We start from the raw sequence: 23,950 nt of genomic DNA, 5'->3' as shown, positions 1-23,950 counted from the left end.
TATCACTATGAAGAGCTTTAGCTAGTCTATGAGAAAAAGAGTTACATTTTACTTGGCTGAGCCTCAAGAAGGCTAATTAGCATTAACCTGCTGGCAGATCTCCCTGCATTGTTTCCCCTTAATGAGTGATAACAGCTACTAAAGCAGGAACAATGGCTTAGGCATTTTGCCAGGAAGGTGTGGGTGGGAGGTATGTGTGGGTGGGAGGTATGTGACAGATATTAGCTCAGGAAGGACAGCTTGGGAGTGTCCGGGACCTTCAGTAATTTGAAAGAGATCGGGGCGAGGCCTCACCCATTCATAGTAAAGTGTAAAGGGAGATCTGGGAAAGAGAAGTCTTTTGTTCTGCAAGGACTCTGGAGCCAGTTTTCACCAGCACAGTGGGAAGGGAACATTGACCCAGAACCAGTTTGGTGTAGCTAAAGAGGAGGTGATTTTTCACTTCCTGAAACACACCTCTGGCTGGGACACAAGCTCCCTTCAGAGGCAGAAAGATTCTCCATGGGTGATGTGTCTAAGCACAGTGCACTGTGGATAGACTATAGTAAGGCGAACAAGATGTGTTGTAAAAGTAGGAGAATTTGCTCTTCAGAACTCTTCCATCAGACCCGCCCCCGGCTAGTGAATTCTACAAAAGTGGCACCTCACCCACAGTCCATCACAGCACACTAGACCTCAAGAAGAACAAGAAAGGACTGATACTGTTTGAAACCTGTGCAGTGACCAGAAGATTGTATCTACTTCCACTTCTGGTTTCCCTCCTGTGCGGCTACAGGGACATAAGCTGCAAGAGGGATTTGTCTTGAATGGTGCAATGACCAGTAGCAACTGGAACTGGAACTGTACTGGACCCTGCTAGTGGCCTCGTTTGAAGTGCTGCCCCTGGTGTCTTGGGAGCCTTAGAAGTGACCTTTCTGAACTGCTTCAGAAACCCTAAAAAGTTGGGACTTAGAAAATTGATGGACTTTCAGAGCCTAAGCAAGATCTTGCTGAAACAGTGATCGATTTCATGAGGACTTCACCACCTACAATTCCAGGCTTACCCTGCTGGAGGGTTTTGGGCTCCATTAAAAATACCTAGGTCCGAAGGGAGAAATCTTGACTGGGCAAAGGGCCAAAAAGTATCCAACTGACAAGAGAAGTTCATCAACTGTGACATTTTTATTTCTCCTGCTTACAGATTTTCCCGCAAAACCTAGGACTTCACCAGGACCTCGTCCAGTTGCTATTCAGCTTCAAGAGGACTTCAGCAGATAGAGTCTGCAACCTTGCCCCACTAGAGGAAATCTTTGACAGGGGCAATCCTGGTTTGTGTATCCGACTTGCGATCCATATCGGTCAGTCAGAAAGCACAACTAGGTCCCGGTCCGCAGCAAACCGTGATTACGGATTGGCATTTTACTTTTTCTTAGCCTTACATCTTTTAATATCTGTATCTCTGTTTCCCCTAATTGAACTTGTGTTGTCATCTTACTCATTAAATATTTTTTCTAATATTGTGTTGTGACTTTTTAACTGTTTTGTTGCTCTTACATACTTTAAGCAATTTCTCTTAAGTTAAGCCTGTATGCTCTGTACCACAGATACCAGCGGGTTGATTGAGCCTGTGTACACTTTCTCACACACTGCATTGTAAAGATGGTGGTGACAGACATGGAGGCTGGGAGGAACCTAAGAATATAACTCACAGAAGGACTTCCTAGTGGCATGAGAGCAGTGCTCTTCGAGGGCTAAATAACTTGCTGAGGTCACAAGAGCAATGCTCGTTGAGGGAATTGGTGAAAAGGTTAGTGTCGAGGGAAGGTAATGGTATGGGAAGGGTGGGTGGGTGGGTGGGGCTAGGGCCAGCAAAAAAAGATGTAGGGGCAGTGAAGAAAGGGTAAGGGTGGGGAGGCAGGAGGTGTCTGCCCATGAAAGCAGAGTAAGTCCCTCCAAAGGGAAAGATCAGGGATAGGAGATGTCCCAACTCCCCCTGTAGTACAGGTACAATAAATTAAGCACCAAATAAATTTAAAGAGCACAAAAGTATCATAAGGTTCTAAACTGTAATAGGTAATAATTAAATACACATTATCACCATATCAATTTCAACTTGACTTTAAAATAGCTGACATTTTATAGTCAACATTATTTCATACATGGACAGTTATATTCTAATTCTGGTGTTTTAACTGTTAAAAAAATTATTATTTTCCTTTCTTCTTTTTCCTCCTCTTTTCCTTTATCCCTTAGGCCTTTCAAGACAACAGGTGAGATGTAAAAAGACTGTAATTGGGAGAAAATATTAGTAGTGTTTGCCCTGAAGATGCAAGGAATTTCTCAGCAACTCAGAACTGTATCACGAAGAAACCAATTTATGGTACGGACATAATAAATGTTGTATTTCAACTCATTTAAATTTAAAACTTCAGAAATATCATGGTCATGCATATTCTAATAATAATAAAGCATATGTTGATTACCTTTTTGAAATTATATTCCAACAAGTAAAATGTTCACGGATCTGTGCGTAATAACGGACTGAAGTTCAACAGAATGGAGAAAAGGGATGAAGATTTAATCTAACTGTGCCAACTAGATAACCCTATGGTACCAGCGGGCAAATCATCCTGATCCAGGATAGAAAAGTGAGGGCATTTGGTGAGGTAGATAAACCAACTCATGGTAATAATCATGAGTCATGTAATAGAAAGATTCAGTTGAAACCAGCCTGAAAATTAGGTAAATTAAAGCAGGATGTCTGGAGTGGAAAAAGCAATGCAAGGTCCTAAATAGCCAGGTGCAAAATAGTCTGACAAGCCAAGCCCAGCATTATGTACTCAGAGCCCGAATAGGCATCCTTTATTTGCTCAAGAGACTAGGCTACATGGATGGTGGAGAGAGATACAACACCCTTATCGGGGAATCCCAATAATTGGCTCAGGTCCAGACCAATTACAAGATTGCAGAAGACTCATAAACTGCAATGGAGGGAAACCAACAAAAGAAAACTAAGTGCATACTAAGTACTTCCATTCCCAATGGAAAGGAAGATAAACCAAATCAATACAAAAACAGCAGAAAACAAAAAGAAATCTAAAATAATTGCAATAAAGCATTGTCAAAGACCGCCTACAATGCTCCAGTTAAAATAAGAAGACAAGAAGGAATAGAGGAAAAGGAGGACACCAGAGAGATTGAATTGCACTACTGTATATGTAACATAATATTCAGGGGTCTGTTTCAAACATGTGTGAAGAAGGTAAAACCCAACCCTCTATTTCCTTCAATTTAAGATTTCTTTTGTAAAGAGAAGAAACTACTTTCTCCACAAATCTCCCAAATTTCAGACTCTGAATATTAGGCCAATAGGTGATAAGCAATGACTCGGCAAGTTCACTAGAGTTAAAAATCTCTCATTGACACCAGAGATGCTCCTCACAAAGATCCCGGACTTCTAGAACACTAAAAACATGACTATTTGTAGAGTCCTGACTAACAACTGACACACGTCAATAGCTTTACAATGATATCCCTTCTGACACAAATACTGCATGCTGAACTCAACAGAGAAACAATTGAGGCAGAAACAGTTCAACCATTCAACAAGCCAGTGGGTAACCAAGTATCACCTTCTCTCCTCTGGTGGAAGCTTTTATCCGAGGGAGGTTTTGTTAAACAAAGAAAAGAAAATAGCCTCTTTTGCTTACCAATTAAAGAACTATGGGAGCAATTAATTTATGGCTGTGAATTTTAAGAAAAACCCATATTAAAGAAGACAATTTTCATCATCTTCCATAATCCAAAGTGTAGACCTATTTAAAACAGTCCCTTTTACATTTCTCTTTAACCATCTCCAAGTACGAGTTCAGTGTTCCTAACGCTCCAATTGTTCGCAACCTTCCACCACACCCCGAACCAAGGAAAGTGAAGAGCTGGAACTCACCCAGGCCAAGATGCTGTCAGTGTGCTTCTCCAAAGCTCGGGGCTGGTAAAAGGACTCCTGAAGAAAAAGAAAAAAAAGACACCACCTTTAGCAGGCCACTACAGAGATGTCAGGAACTGCACTCAACTACAGCACATCCACCAGAGTCTATATCACAAATCCCTGATAATATCCTGTAAAAAGCAAGAAAATATTACCTCTAGGAAGATACTTTAGCAAATGTTAAGTTATACTGGTACCATCAGTCAACTACTGTCTGTTTAATATTGCAACCTAGTATGAATACCCATCATTCTCAACTTAAGGTATTATTTCACAGATAATACAAGCCACTGGTATAAGCCAAGGAGTTATCCTTATAACTGACCACTGCTTTTACACCCATGATTTTAGATTGTGATGTTCTTGCTTATACAAGATACCCAAGTAGCCACTACGTTGTAGTTAGAGGGAAGGATCTTCATACAATAGTCTGGAATCACTCAACTAGGAGAGAAGATCTTTATTTCATGTTAGACCCTTGGGTACAGCAACAAGAGGTAGGTCCTGTCAGGGTTCAATCCTCCCTCCAACTCTACCAGCCCTTACTCCAGACACACATCAACATTCTACTACATCATTTATTCTCGGCATTACACACACCAGCTTAGACATGCAATGAATGACGACACACAGGAAGGATATTACACACCTCTCTTTCTTATAGACAACAACGCAAAGAACAGCTATTCTCTTGCATATAAAGTTCAGAGACAATCATTCACAATTCCTCACTCTCCAACATACCCAACTTACACATTTGCCAAACCAGAACCATGTTAAATTCTACAAAAAGCTACGCAGATGAACTAAGACAACAAATGGCTGCCACAAAAAACTGCCACAAAAAAACTGCGACTAGCCAGGACATGATGCTATCCACACATGATGTCAAACAAAGAAACCAATTCAGGCCTCGAAAAACCATAAAATAACAATAATAATATTATTAATATACTCTACCTAACCATGTACTGGTCTCGTAAACTGGTCTCAAATGTTGTGATCTTAGGCAAATACTATCGTTTATGGACCCACCTTTTTTCTTCATTATCACATACAAGAGCACCTTCAAATGCAAGAGTTCACTATTTCTTTTTTTTAATTCAAATGAATTTTTATTGGGTTTTTTACAACATAAAACATAAAACATATAGTCATTGCATCATTTCGGTATAGTGGTTTGCAGTGCATCGTGGTTCTATTGCAGATGGTATATTTGTACAGTATCTCTACTTGACTGTCTCCCAGGCCCCTAGTTCCTGAAACAAACATAGAACATATAATCATCACCCAGTATTGTTACAGGGGTTTCTGTACAAAAAAACCTTTTTATTTATTAGACTGAACATTTGTTCCATGTATAATAAGAATCGAGTCCACATATAGGTACACATGATCCCTAGCTTGGCTGTTAGGTCACTAATATCAATGTTATCGAGGCAGGATTATTTCCCAATTCATGTTAAAAAACTCACTTTTCATAAATATATTGCTAAAGCATGATGTGGTAATGCACGTTAATTTACAGACAGCAATTTTTCCATTGAAATTGCCACAAACCTTCCAATTAACATACAGTTTTACTGACAAATCTATATACTGTTTGAACAATACTTGGAAATTGGGTTTCAGTTAAAATATTTAATATTTGCACAACACCAAGTAAAGTGTTCTGATTTGTTTTCATCCTATAAAAATCGTTGTTTTCACTACCCAGAACTACAAAAATGTGCCTGAATAAATACTGAAATATTTTTTGAAGTGTTTGTACAGTTCACTTATTACTTATTTCAATATTTTGCTAAAACAAAACACCTGAAACCTTACAGCCTTTGATTTCGCACTCTTTGCACAACACAACTGTCACAGTTCACTTTACAAAATCCTCTAACTTCACAGTCAGAGAAAGAAAAGTAAATGTAGGAAGAAAAACTGGCTATTGACCGCTGTCTGACGAGAAAATGTGACAAGATAAAATCAAGATTAACAAGCATTAGCATAGACAATAGGTCTCGCCTTTGGGACCTTATAAGTGTTTAGCCATGTAACAGTTAATGTTGCATGGATATTGTGCTGCATCACTAAATACTTATAAGGTCCCAAAAGCCAGACCTATTGGCTATGCCAATGCTTGTTTATACTTGGGGGCGCGGCATGAAAAAGTTTGAAGAGGACTGCTGTAAGCTAACAACATTGTATCTCAAGAGACGTCTAAAGGGTAAGACCCAAAACTGCCTCTTCAATGGTAAATTGTTTTATTTTTGTTCAGACTAGCAGAGTAATTTGGAGCTAAAAGATCACAAACCTGCTATTAAGCCAGCAAGCAAGATACAGAGCGCTACAGAAAATAACAGTTTGCCCGCATTACAAGACACTTTCTTTTTATAATAATACTACAAGGCCATGGATATAGTTGAATCTAATGCATCCGCTTTCAGGAACTTTCGCACTACCATTCCCGTTATCCTCCGGGGATCAGTTGACAAGTACCGCAAGCTTCTATTGAGCTCACACGTCAGGCTCCCAGCCTTCAGGGAGGAGGAACAGGGTAAACGAAATCAGGACGTGACTGTCAAGTATTGGTTGAAACCACTCCATACCGAAAAATACGGGGCAGCCATCTTTAAAAAGACCGACTATACAGGCCAAGGAAAGGCACCAGAAAATTAAATATCACGCAGCATTGTTACTCTTCGCAAAATAATTAACATTTGGTAGACTTGTCGCTCGTTTACAAAACGTGTAGACATATCAATGTCTTGAAATTAGCAACAGTGTACCAATGTTTAATTAAAACTAGGATAATGCTTGTACAATTTGCGCATAGAATCAATCCGCCACTCAATAGCATTTTAGATGCTTTCATTTTGAGAAATCGTATTACCACTCGCCGTGACATAATCAGCAGGCACAGCAAGAAGGTCTGCCCGGCCCTGTCTTCTTTTACTTTCTATTGCTGGCCTTGCTGGTTGGCAAAGTCAACCGACGAAGGCAGGCTCCGGAGTCTGCGTATTCTTTCGCTACCGATGTCCGATCTACTTTTGTGACAGTTTCTACTGCCTGCTGTATATTGTCCGCAACACTGGGAACAATGAACTGCAGAAAGTGTTATAAAGCAGCAAAAGGAACATTTTAAATTGTGCACTGAGTTCCGTGCAAACTATTATTTAGTAGATTGGGGAAACAACGTGCAGTTATTGATACCCATCGGTAGAGATAGAAGTGCGGAGACTGATCTGCACATGGGATGCCAATCAGAGCAGCAAACAAAAACAAGACAGCCAGAAACCAACGAAACGAGACAAGCAGAGGAGGAGGCAGCAGGGGGAAGGGAGAGAGGAGGGGGCCCACTCCTGTTTTCCTTGCGGGAGCGAGCAGAAGGAACCATCTGTTTGAAAGTTAATTACAAACAGATGGTTTCAAAGCTCGCTCCCGCAAGGGAATCGCCAAACGTGCACGCGTTGCCATTGTAAGCAATGCAATGCGTGCACGTTTTTGGCAGGAAAGGCGAATCGATTCCTAAAGGTCTCCTCTATGCAGCGCATGTGCGCTGCGTAGGCGAGACCTAAAAAGCAGCTTTATAGTTCATTCACTTTGTGAGTAAACATAACACCTGATATTCGTCAGCTCGCCAGAGTGGGCGAGTAGGCCTTAAACACAGCATTTCTTGGCGAAATCGGACTTGCCAAGGGGAGTAGGTGAGTAGATTTCCATAGGCCTATGGGCTGTAACATCCATTGCACAACAGTCTAAGACGTCCATGTCTTAGGACCTCCTCAGACATGAGGCCCTACCGCCACATCTCCAAACTCACAATGACAACATTTATGCATTCAGGACATGGAGTCAAGGACATCCATGCATGCAACAGCCAGGGCAGAGACCCCATAAACTTCCTTCGACAACTGGTTCAAAGGGTTTTTCCTCATCCCCATGTCTACACATTCAAGGCACCAACAAAAAAAGAGGGAAAGTTTAATCATACATCACCTTAACTCAAAACACACTTGACCAGACTCCAACACAAGACCTGTCATCAAAGCTACACTCGTACACAATGTCCAGCTCACATTACTAAACAACACAGCACAATAAATTATCAATCTTCATCATCCACAAACAACACACACATCCCCACAAGGCCAACACACTGCTACATACACAGGGCTTGAACGATCCACTCACTAGGCAGATTTAATCAGGGCAAGCTATTTTTAGGGACTACTCGCACGTTCTGGTGAGCTGAATCACAGGTGTTCTGCTCGCTCACAAAGTGAATGAGCAATAAAGATGCCTTTAAATCTTGTTATTTTGTCACATTTGCTCACCTTTCAAAGAGGTCAAAATTCAGTTTGTCTTCCTACTTTCTTTTTCTTTCAGTGACTGAAGTTAGAGGATTTTGTAAAGTGAACTGTGTGACATTCGCGCTGTGCAAACCATGTGATGTCAGGCTTTTTTTCTAACACAACATGGAAATAACTAATAAGTGAACTGTTCAAACATTTCGAATACATTTCACTTGTTATTAAGACACATTTTTGTAACTCTGTGCTGAAAAAATTATTTTAATAGGATCAAAACTTAAGCTGAAACCCAATTTCCAAACATTGTTAATGTGCTATATAGTTTTAGCAGTTAGGGGCTGATTAGCATGGCGGGCGGACTTTGTCTGCCCGCCATAGCCCCGGGAAATGGGACCGCCCGCAATGCATGTGGCAGTCCCGCATTTGCAATTTGGATGCGCTCACCACACTGGCGGGCACATCCCGCATTTTTAATATTGCGGCGGACGGTGCTGCCAGCACCCAACGCAAGGTTAAAAATGCAAATGTGCATTTGAATACACAACCTGACAGGCACCGTGCGGTGCCTGCCACGTTGTACATGCAAATGCAGGGGGGTACCATAAGTAACCCCCATGTGTCCCCCCTCACACCCAAAATACCTGGGGGCCCACTACGGACCCCAATGTCTAGGACCGCATGTGGGGGCAAATACCCACATATATCTTAATATGGATGGCGGTGTCTACCAGACACCGCCACCATATTAAAACCTTTTCCGCCCGGTCGATTCCTCGACCGGGCGGAAAACCCAGGGTCCCCTCGCCATAGTATGCAGGCGGTGGCGATCCGCCCGCCATTGAAATCACCCCCTAAAACTGCGTTAGTGGGAACATTTTGTGGCCATTTCAATGGAAAATGAGCAATCTGTAAATAACAGAGCAAACACAAGGAGATGATGGACGGAGCATTGAAACTTTTCAGACACTCACCCCCAGTCACAGATCTGGGTTGAATCCATCATCATGCTTTAGCTCACTTTGCCACCTCAGTTCAGACCCAGCTATATGCAAATCAGTCTTGACCCTGTGCATCATGGGAACAGTCCAGCCCTAACTTCCAAGCCAGGTCTTCCCTGAACCGGAAAAAAGCACCCTGGGACCGGTTTCTGGGTAACACCCTTCATCAGCCAGGCTAGTTTGAATCCAGTGGCAGAGTGAACAAGGGACCCACGTCTGGGCATACCCTGCCAACTTAGCACGAACAAAGCAAACACAAGGAGATGATAGACAGAGCGCTGAAACTTTTCAGACACTCACCCCCAGTCACAGATCTGGGTTGAATCCATCATCATTCTTTAGCTCACTTCGCCACCTCAGTTTAGACACAGCTATATGCAAATCAGTCTTGACCCTGTGCCTCATGGGAACAGTCCAGCCCGAACTGCCAAGCCAGGTCTTCCCTGAATAGGAAACCTGGCAGTTCGGGCTGGACTGTTCCCATTGGGCACAGGGTCAAGACCGATTTGCATATGGCTGGGTTCAAACTGGAATGGCATGGGGAGCCCAAAAACAATGGATTGAGGCCCAGATCTCTGTACTGGGGTGAATGTATGACATTGTTCTGCAATCTGTCCATCAATTGTTATTTTTGCATCTGTAAATAAAAGTGCACTACCACATTATGCTTTAGTAATATATTTATGAAAAGTAAGTGTTTAAACATGAATTGGGAATTCTTCCTGCATCTGATCAGATGGCAATGCTATTAGTGAAATAAGAGCCAAGCCAGGGATTAGGTGTACCCTATATGTGGGCTTGATTCTTATTATACATGGTGCAAACATTTAGTCTAGTAAATAGAAAATATTTTTGCACAGCAGAAATAGTGAACTTGAATTTGAAGGTACTCTCTTATATGATAGCAAAGAACAAGCATTTCCAATAGGTCTTCAATTTATGAGAGTTTGAGCAAATGGCATTGTAAACGACAATGCCTTTTATTTATGTGTTGTTTTTAAAACAGATAAATAAAAGGCATTGTCATTTACAATGCTAATAGCTTAAATTCTCGCTAATGCGAGGCCTATTGCATTTCAAATACGTGCTATAAAAAATGTAAAAAGCGTTAGGAGAGATAGTGTCCTGCCTGCGACAGCAGGCTGGACAAAGCTATTTGAGAAAATAGTGCTAGGAGATTGTAATTAAAGTCTACCGAGCAACAACACATGTAACAGGGGGTGTCACCATGGGAGGTTACAAAATGAGACAAGGTACTAAGAAGGGACTACTAAGCCTTTTGACCAATGAACAGCCACAGTTTACAGTGGATAATGACACAAGCCAATGAAAAATGTGGGTGGAGAGTGGGTGAAGCTTCAAGTCCCTACCTCAATAGAGCATGCCTTGCAGATCTGCGCATGCGCTGCCACGGCTCAACCTAAAGAAACAACGGGAACAAGATACACTTCACAGACACCCACCATAAAAAAAAGATACACAGGGCTTCACCGAACTTGAACGAGATGTACTCACAAGTTCTAAAGTCACACTGAGAATTGGAGCCAAAACAGGAAATAGCCAGAAATCGAAAGATGGAAACCCCAGAAAAGTTGGGCCACTGGTGGGTGGCAGTATATAAGAATAGAATTCCTCAAATGTCTCAATGATTGTAAGTTGACATTAAATTGATTATTAAAGTTACAATGAAAAAGCAAAACATTTATGATTACTGTATGCGTCTTTTCACAGACAGTTCTAAGCATTAATACAGAAGCAATTGTTTGTGTGATTCGTCTGTCTTTAAATTCTTAAAGAAGAAGCATGGAAATGTAGGAAACTGGGGTTTTAGGAGTTTCCTGAAATTCAGAAAGTAATTTTCCAGTCATTGATCCACTGGGAGTGGGTTACCAAGGGATGATCCTGCTGTTTACGTGTAGGGTCCTGCCACCAAACTTCGAGGCGTTATGAATGAACTGAGAGCAAGTTGTGGTTCCAAGACCGAAGAATTCTAGCCAGATGATACAGAACAGCTTCCACAAGTACTTAAGGGACCTGCGCTATAGAACCTAACGAACAAGTCAGTGTTCTGAAAATTGCCCTGTCTTCTTATGGGTATGAGGGGTAGAGTGCTTTGAGTTTTAGTGCAGGCTTAATATGATTGCAGCAATTTGTTTTGAATAATAGCAAGTCAACGTGGTTTTGAACCCTTTGGAATTTGGTGGCTGATTTAATGGACAGGGCAATGTACAAGTTATTGCAGTAGTCAAGGCAGGAGATCACAACAGCAAACAAAAAACTGCAATTTTACCTGGCATTTGCAGAGGAAAGGCCTATGGTGAATAAAGGAGTGGATGGAAGGAAGACAGAAAAAGCTGACCGCTGGACATATTCCTCAACTCACCATTCCCCTCCCGTCTCCTAGTCACCCGCAAGCAATAGTATTTCACCCACCCTAGCCATAAGTCCAAGATGTCCACCATAAATGGAGCTCCAATTGCTTGGGCGAATTCTTTCACACTCCGGTTGATCATTACGAAATGTCTGCCTAAGGTGAGTGTAACCCACCAGCATACTTAACCTCTTGCATGCTCATGACAAGGTGAGCTCGTCATGAGGCACACTGGAGCTGTGCTCATGACAAGGTGAACTCGTCATGTATAATGGGATTCAATAAATATCAGCACAGGACGGGAAAAGCCTTAGCAGCCAAGTGGTTAAGGGTCCGCACCACAATGTGACAGCCTTTATACCAGTAACATGTGGGCCACAAAAATTAAATAAGGGGCTCCAGCGTGGCTCGCAGAAGTGAAGTTGAAGTCAGGTTAGCTTGCGTGAAGGACCAGTGCCACTACATGAAATAAGAAAGAAAAAATGTGTGATGGCCTGGGCCTCAGTCATCCCTCTAATTGCACTACGCCATCTTTAATCAAAGCAAACCTGAAGTAGAAAGCAACTACATTGCTTTGGCAGGGTGAGGTGGTGAACAGGGCTGATCGTTGTGGTGCAGGCCCAGTCGATGGAAGCAGCAACAGCAGTGAAGCAGCGAGATGGGACCAACAATGTGGGCACTGTCCTGCAAGAGTACAGTTGCCGAAGAATAATGCAGGCTCATTTAAAATGGCCTTGCCTTTTTCTATCGCAAACGTCCCCTTTCAAGAGTGTTGGACCACTATGCAATATAATACAATACTACTCTGCCAGTAGCTAGACTAGTAAATGTACAAGTAGTGCATTGCAACTTTGTATAATGCTTAATACCCTAAAAATGTATTTGAATTTGAGACAATCCAGACATCATCTTTTGAAAGAAATAAATCAAGAATAAAGAGGGGGACTAGATTATGCTATGTAGTCGTACTTTCTTCATGCTTGCCAGCACGACTTTTCTATGCAGCAGGCTGTGTTTTTGGCTATGGCATAGCTTACAGTCATCCTTCTGATTTCGGAGAAGGTGTGGCTAATACCCGAGAATAGGTAAATTCCATATGGACAAGTAGGGAAAGAATTAGCAACAACCCTGTAAATGATGTAAAGTGTTATGAAATGCATGTTTCGCAACTGCTGCTGGAGTTACTAACGGATACGGAGTTAGTGGAGCCTAACTGTCCAAACCTATCAAACCTCATTCATTTACATCATGTTGCTTAGATCTCATGAAAAGGGGGGCATTACGTGGTGAACTGACTGACTAATGACTTCAGTGGGGGCATCAAGGCACCACCTTAGTAAATATGATGGAAACCTCCAATAATTTTCAGACTGAGTGTTGAATTTTACGATGCTCTTCAGCAGCTAGGTTTGTAATTCCTGTTATATGAATGTGAGTGCTTGCGTGTGTGACTTCTGGCAATGTCATGGGTCAAATTATGCCACAGAACTCTGGCTGTCACTTTCCCATTTGCTTCAGAAGGTTCAGAAGTACGCATGTGGAATTTTGCAGTGAGGGGCGGGAGTGGGACTGGGGATAAAATTTCCCACAAAGACCCGTTGTTTTCTGTTGGGGTGAAGGAGCCAGAGCATGTCTACGCAGTTCGGGCAATGCATCTTTTGTCAGTTAGATGTGAAGACCATTATGATCAATTATGTGAAAGGCTACTGAGATCTAGGAGAACCGGAGAGACTTTACAATATTTGTGCACAAGGTTTGTTGCATGATTAGAGCCAAGCTTGGCTTTCCCTGTCAATTTGTTGGCTTGTCCGCCTCTAACCAAAAGCAAGGTGAGATTCATATGACGTAATTCGTAAAAATTCAGTAATATCCTGGGATGCGGACCTGGGATGTCCCTCGAGCCTTCTTTCATTTTCACTCATCCTCATTCACTTCTTACGGAACAAATGCACCTCAGAAGTGGCTGCACCACCGCCCCTGCCCCATTACGTTGCCCTAAAACCAGGCAAACATATTCATTCTCCTCACAAGGGCTGCGTGTAACCACTGTTAGACGCAGTTGCTTACAATGCAGGTCTTAAGAGTACACAGCATTGACACAGCAGTAATTGTAGAAGTAAAATTTTACTCAGATACTCGCACATGTTGCTTACCTCCCCGCCCTGTGTCTCTGTGTAGTGGTCCACTCGGACCGCCCCTCGGTCGGGGCTGCCTCCTCTCCATGGGCAGGAATAGTGACCATTGTCTGCATCCAGCGCTAGCCTGGCTTAGAAAAAGCCCGAGTTCATCGGGATTCAACGGGCAAAACTGTGTTGAGCTCCAGGGCTACGCTCTTACGCTCCCTTTGAGTCCGGATCTTCTGACACGAAAGTGAAACCCACCGAGGCCTCCACACAGCCAGGGCCCGCCAGTATTTACCATAGTTATCTGTTTTTCTTTAGAGAATGAAACATAGGCGTAGCCACAGCACCGCGCACAAGACAGGCAGTTCTGGACTTCTCAGTAGTTTGTACAAACAAGCCTTTGCAATGCAATTGATATAGCATTTACGCGAGACATATTGCATTGCAAATGGTAGGTAATGGCATCACAGACAACAGGAGGGAGGGTGGGGGGAGAAGGAACAGACAACAGGGGGTCGGGATGAGAAGGCACGGACAACGGGCAGGCGGGGTGGAGAAGGCACAGACAAAGGTAGGGTGGGGTGGAAAAGAAGGCACCAAAGCACGTTGTGCCTGCAGTAGGAGAACCTCATTAAAGAAAATAGTGCTCACAATGTAAATAACACTTACCTTGTAACAACCAAAGTAAAGGGTCCAGTCGCCATGGGAGGTGACATATGAAGAGGAGGCGGTACTAAGGAGGGACTAACAAGCCTATTGCCGAATCAGAAGCCAGCATTTCGGACAATGATACAAGCCAATGGCGAATATGGGCAGAGCTTCTATTCACCTACTCCTCTACAATAAGTCTTGCAGGAGCAGCGCATGAGCGCTGGAACTAGGCTCGACCTAAAAAGGCAAAATATTTGCCTAGGATCACACAATTTTGGACTGGGTCAAGTACATTACAGTTACTAATTCTGCAGGTCTAGTAAAATTGTTATGGTTTTTCGAGCCATGGTACCCGTGGAGCCGTCAAACCTTGCCTGGGGAGCCGCGCACCAAGCACTTTAATGGATTTAATGTTGAAGGGGTTGTTGGGTTCAGTTAAACTAATTAGACATAAATGCATAATGTCGATGATTTGTAAGTGGCATGCCTAAAGCTGTAGATGTAAGGCTTAACTGATGACATGTCGAGGGCGATGACCTCCATATTTCACTGGATCCCCACATTACAACACTCCCAAAGTAAGCAGAAGATGCCTGATATATTTTGTTATATTAGTTTTGTTTTTTTCCAAATGCATTTTACACCAATGCAAGTTATCAGGAAAGTACAGTTGTCCTTTCTATTAAACACACTAAGTATTATTAAGCATTGATATTTGTACTTCAATCATTGGTACTTCGAGTACACATTTCTTTCAGTACACACACATTTCCAGACAGGCCTGCTCTCCCTTGAGCACAGGGAAGTAAAACACCATATAGAGCATAATGCCAACATTTGAAAGCAAGAAAGAGGGACCATAAAAAACATCTGAGGAATTTATTTTACTTACATTGATTTAGAGGCAATTTTAGGGAAGGGCAGCTAAAATAAAGCTGTATGGGGTTTAAAAAATCATGAGTCACCCTGCTGAGACAGGTGTGTTGGCAAGTATGACATGGGTGGAAATGGAAGTCCATGCAAATATTCTTCTTGCTCAGAAACACTTTAGCAATGGGGCCTACATGCATAGTGGTGCTATCTAGCACTGTAAGTGGGATAAAAAAAGTTGAAGAGGGTACTCTGAAAAAGGCATGGACAAAGAAGTGTAACTAGGAATATTTTATTAGAGGCGCCGCCTTAGTAATACGAAACACTCTGTGTATATGAATATAATACCTTCATCAGCTTCATCACTATTATTTTCAGGGAAAAAAAATGGAAGTACTCCTGAGGCCAGGCTTACATCACCCCCACCCTCCAAAAAAAGCAACAGTGGAGAGCTACTGGCAATGGCCAGTGGGTCAAGGGAGCCGTGGGTCAAAAAAGTTTGGAAACCCATAATCCACACTAAATGTAAGACTTATGAAAGAGAAAATGTGTCAAACAAAAACAGAATTGACCAAAAGCACCACTTCCCATAATTGGGGTGCTAAGAGCCTCTTACACTCTTGGGCCACAATGCAACTGCAGCTGCTACCCTAACGATAGCTGCAGCCCACCTCTTCTGTTTTGTCACCCCTTCTTCACAATGCCAGACTATCACTCTAATCTTGAAACATCTTCCGAAAAGAAATGAGCTCCTGCGTTTTGCCCTCTACTTTCAGTGGCAACGGTGCCCTCTGTCGTAATGCTAGCAAGGAAAATGTTGAGCACCCATGCCCCATGTGTGAAGTAAGCCAGTCATTATTTGGATGAGGTGGACCCCTGCTTCACTAATGAGAGCTACTGTCTTGAGAAAAAGGCTGTCTCTGACATCTCTCTCACTCCCATCTCTCGGACGTCCAAATCAAGGTGTCTCCCTTCTTTTAATGTTCCTCTCCCTTGGACCACTGCTCTAGGCCCAAAACAATACTAGTACAGCAAGTATGCACTTGTCCCCTAATGCAAGAAAGGAAAGATAGTAAAACTGTTGTAACTGTGCAGAACAGAAGATACCTACAGTTCTGCGAATCAGGCTGTCTACTCTTCTCATTCCTTGAGACCGTCACACCTAGGCTATCAAGCCTCATCATAGAAAGCAGGCGTTCTGCCGCTCTGTGCTATATATTACAAAAAATCTAGCAACCCCACCATCACCATTGCTGGGGCCTTATTCCATATGCCGCAAGGATGACCTACTTGGGCCCTAATGCTAGCAAGAAAATGAACGCCACACCCTTTTTCGTAGTTTTCATAGTATGGCTGGTTGGAGGGGCTCCTGTGATGAGAAGCAGACAGTTGGATAGAGAGCTATAGAAGAAAAATGGCATCCCACCACAGTGCTTGCTACCTGATAGAAATGTAATTGTATGCAATTTGTGAATACCCTAATATAATGGCTGCATTGGAGCCAGTTTGGCTTTAATTGATGGAGTCATGTGAAACTTCATAGTGAGAAATATTTATTCTTTTTGAGCAGTAGCATTAAAGTGGTATCAGCTGAGTTCTCTAGCATGTCCTTTTAACCGACACTTGAAAGATGTTTGCATTAGATGCAATCTGATTACTTATTACAAAAGAGTATATTTTTAAAGCATGCATTTTATCTTAGACACTACATTCTGCGACAGCCTATTTTATATTGTGTAATACAATAAAAAAAGACATTCTATCACAGGCTCTGACCTCACAGAACTATAAATTAACAAGTCACTCCTAGCTGCACCAATCAGGATTTAATTCTGTGACTCTGGTCACACACACACACAATCACATTAACCAAATGAGCTTTCATAACTTAAAAAGAGTACATTTCCCATCCATTTGTAAAACTTGCATTCATTTTTAGGGCTCGGCATCGAGCCCTATTGCAGTTGAGTTCGCTCTCAAGGGAGGACCGAGCGGTGCACGAGCCTACCAGGGTCTGTGGACGCGCGCACACACACACAGGCAGGCAGGCACGCCCCAGACACACACAGACAGACAGACACACGCACACACACACACACACCCTCCCTCTCTGCCCACTCCCTCTCTGCCGCCCCCCCCTCTACCCCCACTCACCGGGCTCTTTCTCTCCAGCGGGTCAGTCACGGCAACAGGCAGACTCGGTGTCTTCTCCGGCGATCTTCAGCTGATGTGCACGCCCACGCTGCGTCACGTGCGCGCCCACCACGCTGTTTCACGCCCGTTGATCCTCAGCTTGTTATATACTTTGGCTATGGACAATTAGACCACCGTTTTGCTCCGTCAATCATGTTTTCTTGGGCTGCGGTGTCTACAAGGCAAGGGGGCAGTGCACTGCACATGGATTTATCCTCGTCACGCCAATCAGTATTGTTTAATTTTATTTCTTTCTATCAGCATGTTTTTTTGTAATCTCTGGGAGAGCCGACGCTGGGACTTGAACCCCATTCCACAGTGTCAAAGTCCGGACACGGAGTGAAAGAACGTGGCTGTGCAAGCTACCACTGGACCCACTATACTCAGTTACCATGAGGTGGCGATATCTGCCACTCACTTTCCTCACTGCACCTTTGTGTTAGCCACGATGATCATAATCATTTATATCCACTTCCATAATAGGCTTGTATTTTCAAATATATCCTCTAATACTGAAAAGAAATTAGGGCAATAAATATCTATACAGCCGAGTACATAAACACAAAATGTCATGACATTTTGCACACTGTTGCAGGTCCGCTGTAGTCAAGGAGATGGTCTTCTGAGAAGTGTTTACATCCTCAAAATGACTTTCCAGTGTAGAGGACCATTGGTGCACCTGCTTATCTGGCAATATGCATAAGGATTACTACCTATCTCACTAATATTTTATCTTCGTAAATAGTTTGTTCACAGTACATTGTAAATTGTTTTCACATCATGGGAGCTCTAAAAATGGAATTCTGTTCATCGCTTTTAAATGAGGCGCTTTGTTTGCATTCTTCGACAATGCTTTCAAACTAATTTCTGCTACTGCGGTAGATGGATGGCACTCCGGAGAATATTGTGTTGATCGGTATAGCTCTATAAGCCGTGCGCGCCCCTGGTGACCCTCACGCCCGACCCCAGGTCTGCCCAGTAGAACGGCGCTCACTTCATCCCTCTGTGAGGCAGAAGGTGAGTGTGAGTGCAGAGTGCGCAGAGTGTGAAGTAGTGAGTGCAGAGTGAGTGTGCAGAGTGAGTGTGCAGAGTGCAGAGTAGTGAGTGCAGAGTAGTGAGTGCAGAGTAGTGAGTGCAGAGTCGTGAGTGCAGAGTCGTGAGTGCAGAGTCGTGAGTGCAGAGTCGTGAGTGCAGAGTCGTGAGTGCAGAGTCGTGAGTGCAGAGTCGTGAGTGCAGAGTCGTGAGTGCAGAGTCGTGAGTGCAGAGTCGTGAGTGCAGAGTCGTGAGTGCAGAGTCGTGAGTGCAGAGTCGTGAGTGCAGAGTCGTGAGTGCAGAGTCGTGAGTGCAGAGTCGTGAGTGTGCAGAGTAGTGAGTGTGCAGAGTAGTGAGTGTGCAGAGTAGTGAGTGTGCAGAGTAGTGAGTGTGCAGAGTAGTGAGTGTGCAGAGTAGTGAGTGTGCAGAGTAGTGAGTGTGCAGAGTAGTGAGTGTGCAGAGTAGTGAGTGTGCAGAGTAGTGAGTGTGCAGAGTAGTGAGTGTGCAGAGTAGTGAGTGCAGTGAGTGTGCAGACTAGTGAGTGTGCAGACTGGTGAGTGTGCAGACTAGTGAGTGTGCAGACTAGTGAGTGTGCAGAGTTGTGAGTGTGCAGAGTAGTGAGTGCAGAGTAGTGAGTGTGCAGAGTAGTGAGTGTGCAGAGTAGTGAGTGTGCAGAGTAGTGAGTGTGCAGAGTAGTGAGTGTGCAGAGTAGTGAGTGTGCAGAGTAGTGAGTGTGCAGAGTAGTGAGTGTGCAGAGTAGTGAGTGCAGTGAGTGTGCAGACTAGTGAGTGTGCAGACTGGTGAGTGTGCAGACTAGTGAGTGTGCAGAGTTGTGAGTGTGTAGAGTAGTGAGTGCAGAGTAGTGAGTGTGTAGAGTAGTGAGTGTAGAGTAGTGAGTGCAGAGTAGTGAGTGCAGAGTAGTGAGTGCAGAGTAGTGAGTGCAGAGTAGTGAGTGCAGAGTAGTGAGTGCAGAGTAGTGAGTGTGTAGAGTAGTGAGTGTGTAGAGTAGTGAGTGTGTAGAGTAGTGAGTGCAGAGAGTAGTGAGTGCAGAGAGTAGTGAGTGCAGAGAGTAGTGAGTGCAGAGAGTAGTGAGGAGTGCAGAGTAGTGAGGAGTGCAGAGTAGTGAGGAGTGCAGAGTAGTGAGGAGTGCAGAGTAGTGAGGAGTGCAGAGTAGTGAGGAGTGCAGAGTAGTGAGGAGTGCAGAGTAGTGAGTGCAGAGTGCAGAATAGTGAGTGCAGAGTGCAGAATAGTGAGTGCAGAGTGCAGAATAGTGAGTGCAGAGTGCAGAATAGTGAGTGCAGAGTGCAGAGTAGTGAGTGCAGAGTGCAGAGTAGTGAGTGCAGAGTAGTGAGTAGTGAGTGCAGAGTAGTGAGTAGTGAGTGCAGAGTAGTGAGTGCAGAGTAGTGAGTGCAGAGTAGTGAGTGCAGAGTAGTGAGTGCAGAGTAGTGAGTGCAGAGTAGTGAGTGCAGAGTAGTGAGTGCAGAGTAGTGAGTGCAGAGTAGTGAGTGCAGAGTAGTGAGTGCAGAGTAGTGAGTGCAGAGTAGTGAGGGCAGAGTAGTGAGGGCAGAGTAGTGAGGGCAGAGTAGTGAGGGCAGAGTAGTTAGGGCAGAGTAGTGAGGGCAGAGTAGTGAGGGCAGAGTGCAGAGTAGTGAGGGCAGAGTGCAGAGTTGTGAGTGCAGAGTGCAGAGTTGTGAGTGCAGAGTTGTGAGTGCAGAGTTGTGAGTGCAGAGTTGTGAGTGCAGAGTTGTGAGTGCAGAGTTGTGAGTGCAGAGTTGTGAGTGCAGAGTTGTGAGTGCAGAGTTGTGAGTGCAGAGTAGTGAGTGCAGAGTAGTGAGTGCAGAGTAGTGAGTGCAGAGTAGTGAGTGCAGAGTAGTGAGTGCAGAGTGTAGTGAGTGCAGAGTGTAGTGAGTGCAGAGTGTAGTGAGTGCAGAGTGTAGTGAGTGCAGAGTGTAGTGAGTGCAGTGTAGTGAGTGCAGAGTGCAGATTAGTGAGTGTAGAGTAGTGAGTGCAGAGTGCAGAGTAGTGAGTGCAGAGTGCAGAGTAGTGAGTGCAGAGTAGTGAGTGCAGAGTAGTGAGTGCAGAGTAGTGAGTGCAGAGTAGTGAGTGCAGAGTAGTGAGTGCAGAGTAGTGAGTGCAGAGTAGTGAGTGCAGAGTAGTGAGTGCAGAGTAGTGAGTGCAGAGTGCAGAATAGTGAGTGCAGAGTGCAGAATAGTGAGTGCAGAGTAGTGAGTGCAGAGTAGTGAGTGCAGAGTAGTGAGTGCAGAGTAGTGAGTGCAGAGTAGTGAGTGCAGAGTAGTGAGTGCAGAGTAGTGAGTGTGCAGTGTAGTGAGTGTGCAGTGTAGTGAGTGTGCAGACTAGTGAGTGTGCAGACTAGTGAGTGTGCAGACTAGTGAGTGTGCAGACTAGTGAGTGTGCAGACTAGTGAGTGTGCAGAGTTGTGAGTGCAGAGTTGTGAGTGCAGAGTTGTGAGTGCAGAGTTGTGAGTGCAGAGTTGTGAGTGCAGAGTTGTGAGTGCAGAGTTGTGAGTGCAGAGTTGTGAGTGCAGAGAGTGCAGAGTAGTGAGTGCAGAGTGCAGAGTAGTGAGTGCAGAGTGCAGAGTAGTGAGTGCAGAGTGCAGAGTAGTGAGTGCAGAGTGCAGAGTAGTGAGTGCAGAGTGCAGAGTAGTGAGTGCAGAGTGCAGAGTAGTGAGTAGTGAGTGCAGAGTTGTGAGTGCAGAGTTGTGAGTGCAGAGTTGTGAGTGCAGAGTTGTGAGTGCAGAGTTGTGAGTGCAGAAATGTGAGTGCAGAAATGTGAGTGCAGAGTTGTGAGTGCAGAGTTGTGAGTGCAGAGTTGTGAGTGCAGAGTTGTGAGTGCAGAGTTGTGAGTGCAGAGTAGTGAGTGCAGAGTAGTGAGTGCAGAGTAGTGAGTGCAGAGTGCAGAGTAGTGAGTGCAGAGTGCAGAGTAGTGAGTGCAGAGTAGTGAGTAGTGAGTGCAGAGTAGTGAGTGCAGAGTGCAGAGTAGTGAGTGCAGAGTAGTGAGTAGTGAGTGCAGAGTAGTGAGTAGTGAGTGCAGAGTAGTGAGTAGTGAGTGCAGAGTAGTGAGTAGTGAGTGCAGAGTAGTGAGTAGTGAGTGCAGAGTAGTGAGGAGTGAGTGCAGAGTAGTGAGGAGTGAGTGCAGAGTAGTGAGTAGTGAGTGCAGAGTAGTGAGTAGTGAGTGCAGAGTAGTGAGTAGTGAGTGCAGAGTAGTGAGGAGTGAGTGCAGAGTAGTGAGGAGTGAGTGCAGAGTAGTGAGGAGTGAGTGCAGAGTAGTGAGGAGTGAGTGCAGAGTAGTGAGGAGTGAGTGCAGAGTAGTGAGTGCAGAGTAGTGAGTAGTGAGTGCAGAGTAGTGAGGAGTGAGTGCAGAGTAGTGAGGAGTGAGTGCAGAGTAGTGAGGAGTGAGTGCAGAGTAGTGAGGAGTGAGTGCAGAGTAGTGAGGAGTGAGTGCAGAGTAGTGAGGAGTGAGTGCAGAGTAGTGAGGAGTGAGTGCAGAGTAGTGAGGAGTGCAGAGTAGTGAGGAGTGCAGAGTAGTGAGGAGTGCAGAGTAGTGAGGAGTGCAGAGTAGTGAGGAGTGCAGAGTAGTGAGGAGTGCAGAGTAGTGAGTGCAGAGTAGTGAGTGCAGAGTAGTGAGTGCAGAGTAGTGAGTGCAGAGTAGTGAGTGCAGAGTAGTGAGTGCAGAGTAGTGAGTGTGCAGAGTAGTGAGTGTGCAGAGTAGTGAGTGTGCAGAGTAGTGAGTGTGCAGAGTAGTGAGTGTGCAGAGTAGTGAGTGTGCAGTGTAGTGAGTGTGCAGTGTAGTGAGTGTGCAGTGTAGTGAGTGTGCAGTGTAGTGAGTGTGCAGTGTAGTGAGTGTGCAGTGTAGTGAGTGTGCAGAGTTGTGAGTGTGCAGAGTTGTGAGTGTGTAGAGTAGTGAGTGCAGAGTTGTGAGTGTGCAGAGTTGTGAGTGCAGAGTTGTGAGTGCAGAGTTGTGAGTGCAGAGTTGTGAGTGCAGAGTTGTGAGTGCAGAGAGTGCAGAGTAGTGAGTGCAGAGTAGTGAGTGCAGAGTGCAGAGTAGTGAGTAGTGAGTGCAGAGTAGTGAGTGCAGAGTTGTGAGTGCAGAGTGCAGAGTAGTGAGTAGTGAGTGCAGAGTAGTGAGTAGTGAGTGCAGAGTAGTGAGTAGTGAGTGCAGAGTAGTGAGTAGTGAGTGCAGAGTAGTGAGTAGTGAGTGCAGAGTAGTGAGTGCAGAGTGCAGAGTAGTGAGTGCAGAGTGCAGAGTAGTGAGTGCAGAGTGCAGAGTAATGAGTGCAGAGTGCAGAGTAGTGAGTGCAGAGTAGTGAGGAGTGAGTGCAGAGTAGTGAGGAGTGAGTGCAGAGTAGTGAGGAGTGAGTGCAGAGTAGTGAGGAGTGAGTGCAGAGTAGTGAGTGCAGAGTAGTGAGTGCAGAGTAGTGAGTGCAGAGTAGTGAGTGCAGAGTAGTGAGTGCAGAGTAGTGAGTGTGCAGAGTAGTGAGTGTGCAGAGTAGTGAGTGTGCAGTGTAGTGAGTGTGCAGTGTAGTGAGTGTGCAGTGTAGTGAGTGTGCAGTGTAGTGAGTGTGCAGTGTAGTGAGTGTGCAGAGTTGTGAGTGTGTAGAGTAGTGAGTGCAGAGTTGTGAGTGTGTAGAGTAGTGAGTGCAGAGTTGTGAGTGCAGAGTTGTGAGTGCAGAGTTGTGAGTGCAGAGTTGTGAGTGCAGAGAGTGCAGAGTAGTGAGTGCAGAGTGCAGAGTAGTGAGTGCAGAGTGCAGAGTAGTGAGTGCAGAGTGCAGAGTAGTGAGTGCAGAGTAGAGAGTAGTGAGTTGTGAGTGCAGAGTAGTGAGTGCAGAGTTGTGAGTGCAGAGTTGTGAGTGCAGAGTTGTGAGTGCAGAGTTGTGAGTGCAGAGTTGTGAGTGCAGAGTTGTGAGTGCAGAGTTGTGAGTGCAGAGTGCAGAGTAGTGAGTAGTGAGTGCAGAGTAGTGAGTAGTGAGTGCAGAGTAGTGAGTAGTGAGTGCAGAGTAGTGAGGAGTGAGTGCAGAGTAGTGAGGAGTGAGTGCAGAGTAGTGAGGAGTGAGTGCAGAGTAGTGAGGAGTGAGTGCAGAGTAGTGAGGAGTGAGTGCAGAGTAGTGAGGAGTGAGTGCAGAGTAGTGAGGAGTGAGTGCAGAGTAGTGAGGAGTGCAGAGTAGTGAGGAGTGCAGAGTAGTGAGGAGTGCAGAGTAGTGAGGAGTGCAGAGTAGTGAGGAGTGCAGAGTAGTGAGGAGTGCAGAGTAGTGAGGAGTGCAGAGTAGTGAGGAGTGCAGAGTAGTGAGGAGTGCAGAGTAGTGAGTGCAGAGTAGTGAGTGCAGAGTAGTGAGTGCAGAGTAGTGAGTGCAGAGTAGTGAGTGTGCAGAGTAGTGAGTGTGCAGAGTAGTGAGTGTGCAGAGTAGTGAGTGTGCAGAGTAGTGA

General features: G+C 44.6%; 1 protein-coding gene across 1 annotated transcript in view; it reads right to left on the bottom strand.

The window, feature by feature from the left end:
* Positions 1-23,950, bottom strand: part of ABHD16A (abhydrolase domain containing 16A, phospholipase) — a 266,232-nt gene that overhangs the window by 219,240 nt on the left and 23,042 nt on the right. The window contains exon 2 of the mRNA XM_078646007.1: positions 3,926-3,982. Coding sequence (XP_078502133.1) covers positions 3,926-3,982 — 57 coding nt within the window. The remainder of the gene's footprint in view (positions 1-3,925; positions 3,983-23,950) is intronic.

The sequence above is a fragment of the Lissotriton helveticus genome, chromosome 5_1, assembly GCF_964261635.1.
Source record: "Lissotriton helveticus chromosome 5_1, aLisHel1.1, whole genome shotgun sequence".
Classification (NCBI taxonomy): Eukaryota; Metazoa; Chordata; class Amphibia; order Caudata; family Salamandridae; genus Lissotriton; species Lissotriton helveticus.
This window is presented reverse-complemented; position numbering and strand designations above follow the sequence as displayed.